General features: G+C 34.4%; 3 protein-coding genes across 3 annotated transcripts in view; all 3 read right to left on the bottom strand.

The window, feature by feature from the left end:
* Window positions 1-235: 235 nt before the first annotated feature.
* On the bottom strand, window positions 236-5285 carry C922_05256 (hypothetical protein; the record flags this gene model as incomplete). Its single annotated transcript, XM_008820828.1, has 6 exons — window positions 236-389; window positions 552-667; window positions 828-963; window positions 1053-1117; window positions 1214-1430; window positions 1534-5285. 6 exons carry the CDS (start codon window positions 5283-5285, stop codon window positions 236-238), a joined length of 4440 nt encoding a protein of 1479 aa, XP_008819050.1.
* A 1980-nt stretch (window positions 5286-7265) lies between these two features.
* On the bottom strand, window positions 7266-7845 carry C922_05255 (hypothetical protein; the record flags this gene model as incomplete). Its single annotated transcript, XM_008820827.1, has 2 exons — window positions 7266-7307; window positions 7435-7845. 2 exons carry the CDS (start codon window positions 7843-7845, stop codon window positions 7266-7268), a joined length of 453 nt encoding a protein of 150 aa, XP_008819049.1.
* Window positions 7846-9782: 1937 nt separating this feature from the next.
* Window positions 9783-12645, bottom strand: part of C922_05254 (hypothetical protein) — a gene marked incomplete at both ends in the record, with an annotated part of 5193 nt that continues 2330 nt past the window's right edge. The window contains one exon of the mRNA XM_008820826.1: window positions 9783-12641. Coding sequence (XP_008819048.1) covers window positions 9783-12641 — 2859 coding nt within the window. The remainder of the gene's footprint in view (window positions 12642-12645) is intronic.

Here is a 12645-nt window from a genome sequence, read left to right as displayed (position 1 = left end):
AAGGTTAAACAAACAAAAAAAAAAAAAAAATGTTTTATTTATATATACAAACGTTTTCATATTTGTATATGAAAAAAAAAACTAATTAATGATAACTGATGCTATTTTTTTAAGCTGTATCTCTTTATCGGATAATTCCTGTAATAAAAAAAAAAAGATACAAAAGCATTAGAACCCGTAAAATGTGCAGTATATCTATGCATTTGATTAATATATTCATGCATGTAAATCATGTCTATACTGGGTGTAACAAAATGTATATTAAGTGCAAAAACATGTTAACCTTTTCTTTGAGAATTAGCTTTTGAGTTTTTATTTCACATTCTTCATTTTTTTCGTAAAGTTCTTTTTCCAGCTTCATTATTCTACTTTTCATTTCCTCCTCATTCCTGAAATGGCCGAAAAGGTGCGTATGTGTAGGATTGTGTTAGTGTAATTAGAAAGGTGTAAACGGGTAATAAACGCAAACTATCTGTTCCTTATATTTTTAGTGTTAAAAATGTCCATGTATATATATATATTTATATGTATATTTTTTTTTTTCTTATCACTTTTCATAATTCATAATGTATCTCTTTGATATTTCCAAATTTTTGTTGGCGTTATTTAATTCCTCGCTTAGGTTTTTGTTCAGCCCTGTGAAGTTTTCAATTATTAATGCTTGTTCCTGTAAAAAAAGCGTGCACATAAGTAAATTCTCATGAAACTGTTTGCATTATATTGCACGTTAAATTGATTCCACATTTTTTTCATTACATATAATTACATCTACATGCGTGTCACTTTGTAAACTATAAAACCAGTTATTGCATTTTTGAAGAAATTACCTTCAAGTCATTGTCACTCTTGTTTATTATGCTTTTCAGTTCTTGTATGTCACTGCTATATTTTTTAATATTCTTATCCTTATCATCCAGTTCTTTCTTTTTGTCACTTAACTCTTTAACAACAACAATCAGTTTCCTGTTGAAAATGTGAAGAAAAAGGAGAATGTTATTTTAACAAGGAAAATACTTATTTGAGTGTAGGTGAAAAAATAAAAGAGCGTCTACTTGAATGTCCCTTCCAGTTCATTGTTTTGGTTTTCTTCTATAGTTTTCAACTTCTCATTTTCACTCTGTATTAAAAGAAAAAGGCGAAATAAGAAAATCAGAAGTAAAAATAGCTCAAATGAAGTATAAGCCCTTTATAATACTTTTTTTTATTTCATTACAGTAAGCGAGTTAATGACGTTTATTCCCTCATTAATTCTATTCGTTTGATCTGTCAATTTCTTATTTAGTGTTTTGTTTTGCGTCTGTATCTGTGTGTATTTTGTCTGAAGTGATTTTAACAAAGATTCCATTGAAACGGTTCTGTTTTTTATATTCACATTTTCTTCCTCTGCTTCCTTCTTTTGCAGGTATACCTCTTCATATTTTCTTTGCAGTCTAGGAAATAAAAAAAAAAAAAAAGTAATGTCGTTTTGCCCCATCTATCTTTTACTGCCACAATGCGATGCATTCCTTTTATTGTAGTCTTCCTGTCGCTTACTCATCTATTATGTCATTCTTCTGCGAAATGATATTCTCCAGCTTGTTATTTTCTTGTAGTTTTCTATTAATTTCCAACTCGTTTTCTTTTCTAATTTTTTGAATTAAGGCATTGTGCGCATTTTGTTTCTCTTCTATTTCTTTGTTTAGCACATTTATGATATCTTTATACCTCTCGAGGTCTTGCTTGTAGAGCTCTAACCTTGATTGCGATTCGTTAAATTGCGAATTTAGGTTTTTTATTTTATTCGAATAAAAACTAATGTCCGATGATCTCGTTATGTTATTGTGCAATAAAATGTTTAGCAAATACTTTTTTGAATATTCATCCGCGTCCTTGGAATAGAATAGAAAATTGTGTAACAAAAAATTAAATAAATACTGTGTGTTGTATATTGTGTCAAAATAAAAGTTGAAGGAGCTCTTTCTGTTTTTTATCGTTTCGAAGAATATTTTGTCGAAATTAAGGAAAAAGGAATTTTCGTAACTTGCTCTTGCATATTGGTACTTTAAAGAACGGAAGATATTTTTACCTCCTATATGTTCACTGCTAGTAATATTTTTACTTAAGTTTTGGGAATAATTTGAGTTCATATCATTTGGTAAATAATTATCATTCTTTTCGTTTAGCAAGTACCTGCTCTCCTCTTCATACAGATATTTTTTATTTATGTCTTCACATTCGTATGAATTTCTTCTATTTAATTTGTTCAATACCGTATTGTAATTATCATCTTCCTGTAGTGCTAGATTTTTCTTGGAACTTCCCTTTAAGAAGCCTTTATAGTCAATAAAATTCTCTGTGTAATTTTCCAAATAGATGTCTAAATTGTAATAATGTCTAACTATGTTTAAAATGGCTATTTTCATATTTGAAAGTTCAATATTTTTGTCAAAATCTAGGATGGACTTTTTATATAGTAGAAAAGATATTGAATAAACACAGTTATAAATTATTAGAGAATCTTTCGATTCGTACAGGGAGGATATCAAAAAGGTTAGCGCCCCTGATTCGTACAAAGCCTTGTGTATTTTGATAATATTAGGCTGGTTGTTATAATGAATATTTTTTATAAATATACTGGACTTCAAATCGGCTGTTTCATTTAAGTTATTGGTTTTTTTATTTAACGAATAATTTAACAGAAGAGATATGTATCCACAGACTAATTTTATATTTTTCATATTGACACTCTTTTTCAGTTCCTCAATGAAATAATCTATATACTCAAAAGTATTTTCATGTATCGCTTCGTAAAATTTCGTTTTCATTAGTGTAAACAGGAAATTAATAATGACAATGATGTACCTTGTTTTTTCGATATTTTCTTCTACCGCAAAAATGGCACTCGACGAATAGACATCTGGAATTATATGCAGATTCATTAGTATAGCTTTGATAACGGTGTTCCTTTCATTTGTTTTTATATTGTCAAATGTCCTACAGAATATTTCCTTCTGTAATTTGCCTCCTTCGTTATCGTTATTCGACGCGTAGGAATAATTCATGCTGTTTACATTTTTCCCCAAATTGCCTACAGCTGCTGTTGTCCCATTCGCATTCTGCCCATTTGCATTGATATAAGAAGTGTTTAAATTTCTCAAATTGTAGTTATTTGTATTTAGATGCGTTCCATAGGCGGAGAAATGATTATTCGCGTTATTCTGGACATTGTCTAGGTGATTATTTTTCTTTGCGCAGAATTGACAATATAGATGTATCAGCTTGGAAAAAATGAGAGAAATGACGGTAGCCAAATTTTTATTTTTATGTATAGTTGATAAGAAGAGCATATTTATGTGTTCATTTATGTTACTAAAAATGGAATTGAATTTTTTATCTTCATTATACTTCATAATGTAATCATTATTTTCATTTAAAATGTGAAAAATGGTTATGGACACATTTGGAAATTTAATTAAGATAATGTAAAAGAGGAAGGATATGTTTGTTATTAGTTCGTATTGTTTATTCGTTAACAATCTGGACGAGTACGTGACAAAAATGAAAAGGACTTTCGTTATGTTTATGTTTTCTTCAAAAAAATAGACAAATTTTTTATCATTAAAACAGAATATAAGTGTGTCTACAATGGTTCGCATTCGGATTAAATTTCCATTATTTACGATATTCTCAAAAAGGAGCATAGGGGAAAAGTAGTTTTCTTTTTCTAGTTCCTCCGGGAAAATGAATATATACGTCTTGTACAAGCTGATATAGAAATTTTTGTACACTTCAATATCTTCATATTCATTTAAATATTTGTAATATTTCGATAAAAATATTTTTAACTCATTCAGATCGTTGCTTGAATTCATAATTTTCTCTCTCAGGGCGTCCAAGTTCATTAAATTGTTAATTATGTTTAAGCACTTTAGCAAAATGTTACTGTAGGTTATTCGGTTCTTTCCCAAAAATAGGAGTTCCTCTTTGCTGTCAATAAAAGATGGTAAATTGCTATTCGTTGTTCCATTTAGCACGTGAGAAGAGGTCAGCATCTGCTCCTTTCGATTCCTGCGAACGTTACTTTCCGCGTGCATTTTCATCATATCAGAATATAGCAGGGAGCCGTCCTTTATCATATCTTCAAGGTAAAAGTTTAAGAAATTTAAAACGTAAAAAAATACCTTGTAAAAATAAACATTATTATTGAATATCTTGAAAGAGTTATACTCCCTTGTCGTGCTTCGAACATAATTTGTCGTATTGTGAACTCTGCTGTTTTGATAGAAATTTCTATTCATCTCATTTGGTGAAGGATGGTTTCTAAAATTGGATGTCGAGTACTTCCTTTTGATGTTATTTTGAAGGCTATTCATCTTTCCAGGGTTCGAATAAGCGTAGCCATTTTTTTCACTCCCTGCTACATTTAGCTCCTCATTTTCCACTTGCCGAATGTCAAATGTGACTATATTACTGGTTATATTTTCCAGACAGTGCAAACACAGGGTTAATAAATAAATGTTATTATAATAGTTTTCATTAACATTGTCCCGAAAGAAATATAGTTTAAGAGAATTATAAAAGGAGGACAGATTTCCGCTTTCTGAACTTAGGGAGTATTCAATTGATCTCATAAGGTAAAACAAATATTTGATTATATCGAATTCTTCTTCTCGCTTCATATTATCATTGGAGGATAAGTCATCATTTGTGTACATTTTCGGGTTCTTCTCCGCATATGGGCCTTTATTCGACATATCACCAAGGTGTCTATCGCCAAGGTTTCGATCGGTGAGATTCCCATTCGGCTTTATTGCATGATTTGAGAATAAGTCTTTCTTAACTGCCCTGCTTTCATTGCTCCTTTCTGGGTGATCGGGACCAGTCTGATCATCATCATTCATGTCTTTGCTTTTTTTTACCGCCCCTCGCAGCATGTAAAACTTGAGTTTATCTGAAATACTTAAAATGCTGATGTTGTACAGAGCTTCTACATGCCTCTTGTTCAATAAGTCCATCTTCACGGAATAGTTTTCATTTGCGTACGCCTTTTCGCTAGGGTTGTTACCCTCAAAGACGTTTATGACATTTTCGTAATAATTCCTGTACAGGTAATTATAATAATTTACCAGCTCTCGCATACATTCTTCATTTTCGTTTATTAAATCCAAATCGTATATGTTATTTCTGTACTCCTCCAGGCACAAATTGAGATATTCTGCGTAACCATAGCTGAAACTTTCCTTTTTGTGAGAGAACCTTCTTGTTTCTTTGCTGTGCAGGTTTGATAGGCTGTCTCTTTTAAGCATCTTTTATACTTCCCGGCACATTTACAAGGGGGCATATGCGCGTGTGTACGTAGGTGAGAATGTATCTACCTGCCTATGTCACGTGGTGTTATGTATAAACATATACATTAAGGTGTACATGCGCTCAAACGTACACTTTATACATGTACACAATTTCGCTCACACATACGCATGTGTACTGGCATGTGTACTGGCACGTGCTTTTTTTTTACAATAGGCGCGCCCCTTTTCTTTGTGTAAAGGACGCAGGATGAATGGGTATTACATAACAAGATACATTTTCGTTTAAGAAACGTGGGACCGCTTACGATGTGTCTAAGATTGAGATCGAAATGGAAAGTGAGAAGTTAAGTCGTAAATTTTGGTAAGAAGCTCACATCGAATGTGCCCGTCGAAATTTAAACGAAAAAATAACCGAAAATTTAATCGAAAATTTAACCGAAAAAATAATCGAACATTTAACCGAAAATTTACATCAAAAATTGACATGAAAAATTCACATCGAAAATTTAAATGGACCATTTAAATGGACCAATTAAAAGGAACATAAAAATAGCTCCTTTCGCTTTTCCTTTCCTTCACAGCCGAAGTGAACATACCATTTACGTATATAATGGCATCAATATCAGGATATGTTAAAAAATAAGGATAATTATGGAAAAGAAAAAAAACAGGGCATGCATAAAATGCGAAAAGCGCTTAAAACACAAAGAGGGAAAAGAAGAACTACAAAGTCGGAAAATAAAGCCTTTTTTCTTCCTTTTTTTTTACTTTGTCAAATGTATAATGAAGTTATACTCAAATTAAAATATATAATTTTTAAAAGGGAACTTGACAAATGGATATTTTCACAAAAAAAAAAAAAAAAAATGTAAATGAAAAAAATGTAAGATCAAAAAAATACGTGTAAAGTTTTTAGATGTAAGCTAATGCCATTAAACATTACATGTATTTTTTTCCCTTAAAAAAGGAATTAAATTAAAAAGAAATTTTTTTTTTTTTTGTCCCTTTTGACTTTAGCGTATTTATCATATGCTGTGTTTTACATATGTATAATTTTTTTTTTTTTTTTCTTTAAGTGTGTGCAATGTTGTATTTCATTTTAAGACCGCCTGTTAAGTGTATATAACCCTTGATGATGCTGCAACATGGGGTGAATATATTGTTTAGCAAACACTTCTTTAACCCAATTTTTATTCATCCATTTGGGGATTAACTTCAAGCAGAAAAATGGCAAACGGGAAATGTGGAAACAGTCGAAATAGTCGAAAAAGTGGAAAAAACAGAAATGAAATGAATTAACCACTTTTATGCGGACACTTGCAACGTTCGCCAAGACGATGTATTTTTTTTTTTTTTTCTGTACATTATCTTATGAGCGTTCCCCGCTTGACAAGTATAATGCGACATATTGTCAAAAAAAGGAACAACAAAATGAAGCATTTATCACACGATGATATGATTAACTTTTTTTTTTTTCTCATTTGTACGAAATTTTTAAGTCATTTTTCTGCTTGGTAAGAAGCATTACAGACGGAGTTGTTAAGCGTAACGGCGCAAGGGAATCTATAAACGGCACACTACATTTTTAGCGGTTCTGTATGTCACATAAAAAATTAGTAAAATGGGGCCTCTCTCGTACGAATGTCCCCATTTTTACATGGTAGCTACAATAAAAACGTCTCATTATTCATGAATTCCGTGAGGAATTTTATCAATGAACAAATCATTAGTTTTTATTAATCTACTAAATGGGGGAATATGTGGGAGCGCGTCGCCGTAGGGACATATACGGGCATGCATATTTCCCCCTCTTCTGCATTATTCGACGCGAATAGTACACAGGATGAATTATTGAGCATAAAAATGGGTAGGAATAGGCGTACAGCACATGTTAGTTAAGCTAAAGGTGGAAATGCTGTTTTTAAGGAACGCCTGAAGTGTTCCTTTTTCTTTCCTATTTTTTTTTTTTTATGCTCTTTAATTCATCCAAGCTATCGTCAGGAGCTTGAATTTTTGTACCTACGAAGGGGGGAACAAGATAAATGGGCAAATACATGTAAGTTCATATGTATATGTGTGGTAGACTGTTGAGGGAGCATGCCTGCACACATGCGTGTACACATGTGCCACCCCGGGACGGAGAAACATCATATTCATGTGAAATCTTTTCGTGTAACCTATTTCTTACGGACGGCCTGTAGTAGTTTGATAAATCCCTAAAATGGCTGAACCACGAATTGTCCTTGGAATCTGGTTTCGGTTTGTCTGAGTCTAATGCTTTATCTTTTTTTTTGTCATCTCCCTTGTTCATTTGTTCGCTCATTTTTTTTTTATTAACCATCATTTCTTTTTCCCATTCTTGCAGCCTTTTCTCCCTTGACATTTTCATCTTTTTCTCTATTTCTTTATTCCTCTTAAATTCCGAAACTCTCTTTCGATATTTCATAAACTTATAAATAAGTATAAAAGATATAACGCCGAACACTAGCAGGATGACATTTTTGACTGTCAGGAAATCTACTCCCTTTGCGGGAGCCTTCTTTCCCTCCCTGTCCATTTTTAGCACACGTCAACAGTGACGAAGAAAGAAGCTTCAACACACGTTCGTCGGAATAAAGTAACATAATTAATTTACAATAAAGGATTGAATAACACCATTTGACATTTTTACTTTTTACGTCATTGTTATGCAACATAGAGAATAGGTTTGCCTTTTTGCATGTTTGCAGCTGTTTTATTCCGGGGGCTATAACTACCTTTAGCTATTTTCACCTTTGCCATACCCATCCGTAGTCGCAAATTAACAAAAAAAGAAGGGGAAAGGAAGAAGCTCATATATCATACTCGAATTAAGTTTAAAAATGCAAAAAGATAGGATTTTTTACCAATGAAAAATGGTTTCAGTTCAGATAAATACGCGAATGTTTTTTTTTTTTTTTTTTTGGGCGTTCGTTCCATTTGTTCATTTCTCAAGCTGTTTACACAAGCATCACCATCACTATAGTATTACCGTTTTAGCAATTTTTAAATTTTCGTTACGCCTTCTGAATGTATGTGTACCTCCTTTTTTTTATTGCTTTATATCTATATAGGGGAAGATATATATGACCTCTCTAGGTAAATGCCCCTCCTTTAACCTGTACGGCATCCCCAGAATTAAGGGGAAATGCTACCCCCCCGATTTTACTAAAAGGCAAAGAGGAAAAAGAGAGCCTTTTAGTTAACCCTAAGTGTTACCTCTTATTGCAGAAGTGCGATCTTAATATTTCAACGTAGCTGAATAAATGTTTCCATTTTCTAACACACATGAGGTAAAAGTATGTGACTTCTAACACACCCCTTCCCTTTCTAATGGGAAGGATGCAATTATTGTGAATTGCGCATCGGTCTTTAACAAAAAAAGAACAAGTCTCACGGAGGCATAAAACACGCCTTTGTAGGTACATTATACTTGCGCGAACAATAGGAAATTGTCCCATTAACAAAGAAGAAGAAGCACTATTTCTGTTCGCTCATTTTTGTGCACCCTTCACTGCGAAAGTGTCGGAAAAGACGCCCAACTCGTAAGTTGCTATGGGGGAGGAGTCTCAAAGCACGTTTCGCAGTTGTATTTACCACTACGAGCGTCGTTGAGATGGGGCTAACCAAAACGTATGCCTGCCTGCATGTTATGATATATAAATAGCGCGCGCATCTCTTTAACAATGGCACAATGCACGCTTTATTTTTTTCTACCCAGTTGGGTAACATGTCTCGCTCCTTCCGCGTGTGCGATTGAAGGCTTTCCTTTTAAAAATAAAAGCAAATTTTTCTTTTTTTTTAAAATGTGCACTGGCTGTTGCCAAGAAGTAATGGAAACAAATTGTTTCTTGAGAAAGGGGGTGAAAAGTGGTTATTGAAAAGGTAACTAAAAATCACTGTGTAGGACAGGGGTGGGGGGGGGGGGGGGGTATTAAAAATTATACTAAAAATTAGGCAAATTATGCGAATTATGCAAATTATGCAAACTGTGCAAGGAGCGCAAAATGCGCAAATTATATGCAAATAGAACAAATTATAAAAACTACGGAAATTATGCTGGTAAGTGAAATGTACAAATGGGACACGGGGGTGGTTAAAAAAAAAAATTAAATCCATAAAAAAAGGATTTGTATCCATAAATCACAGACCCGTATCTGTGAAGCACGGATAGAGACTTGTTTACACTTCAAAAAAAAAAATGACGTCATTAACAATTGATGATGCCATTAACAATCGATCATGCCATTAACAATCGATCACGTGATAAACGCGACACGTAAAACACAAAGTGGGGGGCTGAGGGGAAGGGGGGCATCACATAATCTTCTCCCTCGTAGTGTCGCTTGTATATACACACATGTATAGACACACATGTATATACACACTGGTATATACACACATATATATACGCACATATATAAACGTAGGAACCCGCGCGATGCACAGGGCCCCGCTTTCTCAGGGGCGCCTGGACTACTTCTTAGCACTGCTACCTTTCTGCTTCTGGCTGCTCTGCAATTTCTTAATCACATCTTCTCTGTACTTTTTGTAGACCTCTTTCGACTTGGTCATGATTTCGCTGTGCGTGAAATTAATAAGGTCAAAGAGGAAAAATGGGATGTGGAAGAAAGTGCCCCATTCGGCTTCATTGACCCATCCGGACAGGAGAGTTAAGAACACATAATAAAAAAAGTAGTGCGTCTGTGAAAAGTGTAACTCTCCCAAATCGAGAAAGACATTATGGTTAAAGATATATTTTGTAAGGAGGTGTAGCATCGAACGAGTTTGATTCCTATCCTGATGAAACAGTTCACTTCCGTTGTAAATGTTGTCACCAAAATCATGATTTAAGTTCTTCAAATCGTTAATCTTAAAAATGGTAGATAATTTTTTCTCTTCTTCTGGGTCCTTAAAATCGTTCACTCCAGGAACGGCCATAATGTTTGGCACGGGATCATAATCAGTGGTGATGTTGTTACTAATGACACCACTTTTTCGGAAGTCTTCCGAAAATTGGTCATCAAAAAACATGGGCATTCCATATGTCACAGAGAGGATCTTCACTTTGGGATTATTTGTAGCCTTCAGAATTTTGGCTAAATAAAAGGAGCTCAACTGGGCCATAGCGGCACCAAAGGAGTGACCAGTGAATATAATGACATATGGATTCTCTTTGGTATATTTCGATTTCTCATCCTTTATTTCATTTAAAATGTTTTTCTTTAGTACGCGCAAGTATGGCTTCACTACTTTTTTGAATATGAATAAATACGCCTTGTGTAATTTCCCCTTTGTCAAAAAGGGGTACGAAGTTAGCTCGTGTATCACATTTAGCATCCACATAAACGGACTAGCCGTTCCTTGAAAAGCGACAATATTTTCTACCAAATGCAAATTTTTCTTGTCATAATTTGGTAAGGGATATTTCTTGCTTCTCTTGAACGATGCAAAAATTTGAAGAGGATCCGTGTACCTGAAAAAGACATGCTTATCTTCCTCCAGGTGATGTAAATTCATTGCCTGAGGAACTAAGACACTTCCTACGTGATCTATATACCATGGTTTAGGGATAAATTTGGATGCTTCCCATTTTTTTATCACATTCCACATTTTATTTATTAAATATACTTTATGGGTAAATAAATAACAGAGATACCAAGTCTGATACATTTCCTTCTTATCTTCAGGCGCATCGGTAATATCTTTCAGCAGGTCGATATCAATTTGTGTTTGCACATTCGCTGGGACAAAACTGTCAATAACGTTTGCGTCGAGATATTCAAATATGGGCAAATCGACAATTTGATCCGTAGTTATGAATTCGTTTCTTTCTTCCTCCGTTAGGAAATAATGCTCTTTCATGTACGTCGTACAGCCAAACATAATCATAACGACGAAGCTGATTAAATCATACCAGTCATTATTTCGAGCTATTACATTATTTACACATTTCCCTATGTTCAGCTCTTTTTTCGATTCCTTTACAATTTCTTCATTCAGGAGAAAAAGAATATCCAGTAAGTTTGATTCTTCCACATTCTTAATGCACTGTTTTAGGGAGAAGTTTTTAAGCCTCTTAACTATATTCAAAAATAGGTAATGCAGAATCGATTTCTTGCTCTTAATGGTGATTCGGTTAGTACTGGGTTCTTTTTTTAAATGGTTTGATATGAAACATATCTTTTCGATCACCGTACTTTTCAGAGGTAAGAACTCCCCATTACATATACTCGATTTTATGTAAAACTCTTTAAACATGAGGGGATCGACATCTATTTTTGTCAAATCAGCAAAATAATTCACATCTTGAAATGTCGCCTTGTCCTCCTCATCACACGTTGCTACAAAATTGGAATAGAATTTCTCACTTGCCTTTTCTTCATTCACTACGTGTAAATTGTGTAAGGAAAAATCATACCCTTTATTGTACTTCATTTTTAAAGCATATTCATTTTTGTAATTTATGTCTATTAAATCTCTATTTCTTATTATTTCGTTGTAAAACTCATTTAGCTTATTTTCTTTCAACATCTCCCTGTACAGCTTCAGATCGTTTTTATACCTCTCGTAGACATTTTCTTTGGTCGATTTGTATCGGAATCGTTCTCTCTTCCCTAATTCTTTTTCTTCCGTCAAATCGTCGTTACTTCCACTTAAGCTCTTTTTGGCACTTAAGGTACTCTCCGTGTCCTTGTTGTCAGACTTGTTGCCTTTGGAGGGAGTAGACACTCCGATCGTTTCAGTGGAATCGTCTTTTGCTGCAGGCCCCAAAGATTGTACAATTTGCTCCACTTCGTCCAGGTACCGATTTATTAGCTCATCGATGTCGTCCGCTTGGTCCGCTTCCTCCTCCTCCTCATCATCATCTTCGTCTTCTTCCTCCTCGTCTTCCTCGTGATAGTCGTCCTCCTCATCATCATAGTCATCTTCATCCTCATAGTCGCCGTACAGTTTATCTTCCAAATGTACTCCTCCCTCCGAAGGTTCCCTAGACACCTCTTCCACCGGTCTGTTCTGTGAGTCGTCGCTGTCGACGCCGCTATCATCCCCGTCGGGATCTTCTACTTTCACGTCTTCCTCCTCCTTTTTGTTTTCTTCCTCCTCCCTTTTCTCCTCTCCCCCTTCTGGTTCCTTTTTCACGTCGTCTGCTTTCCTTTTCTCCTTTCCTCTCCTGCTCTTCCCTTCTTTCTTCCTCTTCGACTTTACGCCGCTCTTTTTCACTTGACTCACCCCTCCAAATATCATATCATTTTCTCCTACTATTGACACTAGGTCTTCATCACTTCTCTGTATCGCACTGCAGGGTTCCACTCCTTCACCTTCTGGCACGACCTGC

The sequence above is a fragment of the Plasmodium inui genome (genome assembly GCF_000524495.1).
Source record: "Plasmodium inui San Antonio 1 unplaced genomic scaffold supercont1.48, whole genome shotgun sequence".
Lineage (NCBI taxonomy): Eukaryota > Apicomplexa > Aconoidasida > Haemosporida > Plasmodiidae > Plasmodium > Plasmodium inui.
This window is presented reverse-complemented; position numbering and strand designations above follow the sequence as displayed.